Source organism: Mus pahari, chromosome 9, assembly GCF_900095145.1.
Source record: "Mus pahari chromosome 9, PAHARI_EIJ_v1.1, whole genome shotgun sequence".
Lineage (NCBI taxonomy): Eukaryota > Metazoa > Chordata > Mammalia > Rodentia > Muridae > Mus > Mus pahari.
The window spans coordinates 64,112,231-64,114,338 of NC_034598.1; the positions used below are offsets into that span (position 1 = coordinate 64,112,231).

A 2,108-nucleotide genomic window follows, 5' to 3' on the forward strand; every position below is an offset into this window, starting at 1 on the left:
TTTAGTTTTTCTTCGAAGTCAGGTGACTGTGTCTTTTTCCCCATTGGCTGAGGGCAACCCCACTGTCTTACCCGATTGGCTAGTCTTAAAAGAATTGGTGCATACGAAATGAAGGAGGAGGAGCAAGGAGGTTAGTCCTATCAGAGGAAAAGGATCTTGACACCCTGTCATCAGATCCCTGGAACACAACAGAAGCCTTTGTGTAAGAAAGCTTTACTGCATGCTGGGGAGATTAAAATATTTGCATAAACCTCTTGCAAGGTGGAGGAGATAAAGATTTAAACTTCCTGTTATTAACACGTTTTAGACAAAAGACTCCTATTTACTGTATGGAATACCTCAATAGGAAAGATGGCTCAGCAGTCAAGGTCTCAGACAGCTGTTGCCAAAGACCAGAGTTTGATTCTCAAAACCAACATCTTCTAGAAACTGGTTCTCAAACTTCCGAGCTTTCCAACCCTTTAATCTAATTACTCTTGTTGTGGTGACCCCAACTAAAATTATCTTGTTGCTACCTCATAACTCTAATCTTTGCTACTGCTAAGGATCAAAGTGTGAATATCTAATATACAGGATATTTGACATGTTGAGCCCCACCAGATTGTGGGGTCATGGCCCACAGGTTAGAGAACTGCTGAGATGGGGGGAGTCCTATGTCCCTGGATACCAACACTCACATATGTAACACACAAACACACACACGCACACACACACACACACACACACAATTTTAAAAGACAACTTAGCAAATTCAAAATAGAAGGAAATACCTTACCTTATGTTATAAAGGTAAGATATGAAGGGCACCTATTAAACTAATGGTAAACCTTATAGCTAATATCATAAATCTGTTTTTGAAAAGTACTGCATGGTGAATATGTTGAGTTTTGCATGCTATAGATACATTGTCACATGTAGATCTTTGTTTTTATGATTTCAGTAACCCCTTAGTTTTAGCTCATGGACTGGACAAAAGAGATATGAGCCATATTTAACATGTAGGCCGAGTTTTGTTGTGTGCTGGTTATAGAAAGACTCAAATGTGTTCATTGAGAGCCTGAAAACAAATCCCACCATGAAGGGGAAACGGAGCCCCACCCTTACTGTAAGAACAGCAGGCAACTAAGGACTTCTGGGAGCTGGAGAAACCATTTTACCCAGGAATGATTCCCCTAACTGGGTTCTCCATTATAAAGTGATCAGTCCTGAAATCATGAACATATACATACAAGCAATGCCAAATGGGCAGAGCAAAGTTCTCTCCCCTTATCCCACCTTGGTATTGAGGGGGGGAGGTTGGGAGAACTAGGAGATGTTGGAGGGAGAAAGAGGAAGGGGAAAATGATGTACATTCTTTATTTTTCCATCATCATTATTATTATTTGGTTTTTTGATTTTTTTTTTTTTTTTTGAAACAAGGTCTTATCACATATCTGGGGCTGGCCCAAAACTCTTTACATAAACTGAACTATCCTTTAACTCACAGAGATGCACCTGCCTCTGCCTCTCTCTGCCTCCTAAGTGTTGGGATTACAAGCTTGTACAGTCATCCTATATTCTAACTTTTAAAAATGTTAAGAAATAAACATAAATTTTAAATGAAAAATTAAAATAAAATAATATGAAATAAAGTTTAAAAAAGAAAAGTTTTAATGGTGTCTCAGCATATAGGAAATGAGTCTTCTATTACACAGCAGGCATTGCTGTTTTCTTTATTTTTAACATTCATGACTTAGTGAAAAACAGAAAAGCATGCATAGACATTGATAAATTTAGCATAGTGGCATTGGTTAATAAGTGTTTCCTGTTTTGGCAGAGGGAATTTTGTAGGCTACAGACCTTACACAAAAGGAGACTCCTGCTCTATGTGTGGACTAAAGACATGTGAGAATCATCTCTGCCGTAAGTAAAAGAGAAAAAAGTATTAGACAGTAAAGATTCCATAATTTCATTATCTTTTTATATGTGGTCCTTCCTGTTCTTAATCTCTAGATGACTTGTTCGCTTCTATTAGAACATAAGGCATTTACCATTAATTATACTAAATATGTTTAGTTCAGATAGTTCCTTTCCTTCCCTGATATTTCCCCTTTCAAGGAAGAAGACAA

General features: G+C 37.6%; 1 protein-coding gene across 1 annotated transcript in view; it reads left to right on the top strand.

The window, feature by feature from the left end:
- LOC110326109 (GLIPR1-like protein 1) overlaps positions 1-2,108 on the top strand; it is a 40,172-nt gene that overhangs the window by 31,985 nt on the left and 6,079 nt on the right. Inside the window, exon 4 of the mRNA XM_021204272.1 lies at positions 1,817-1,902. Coding sequence (XP_021059931.1) covers positions 1,817-1,902 — 86 coding nt within the window. The remainder of the gene's footprint in view (positions 1-1,816; positions 1,903-2,108) is intronic.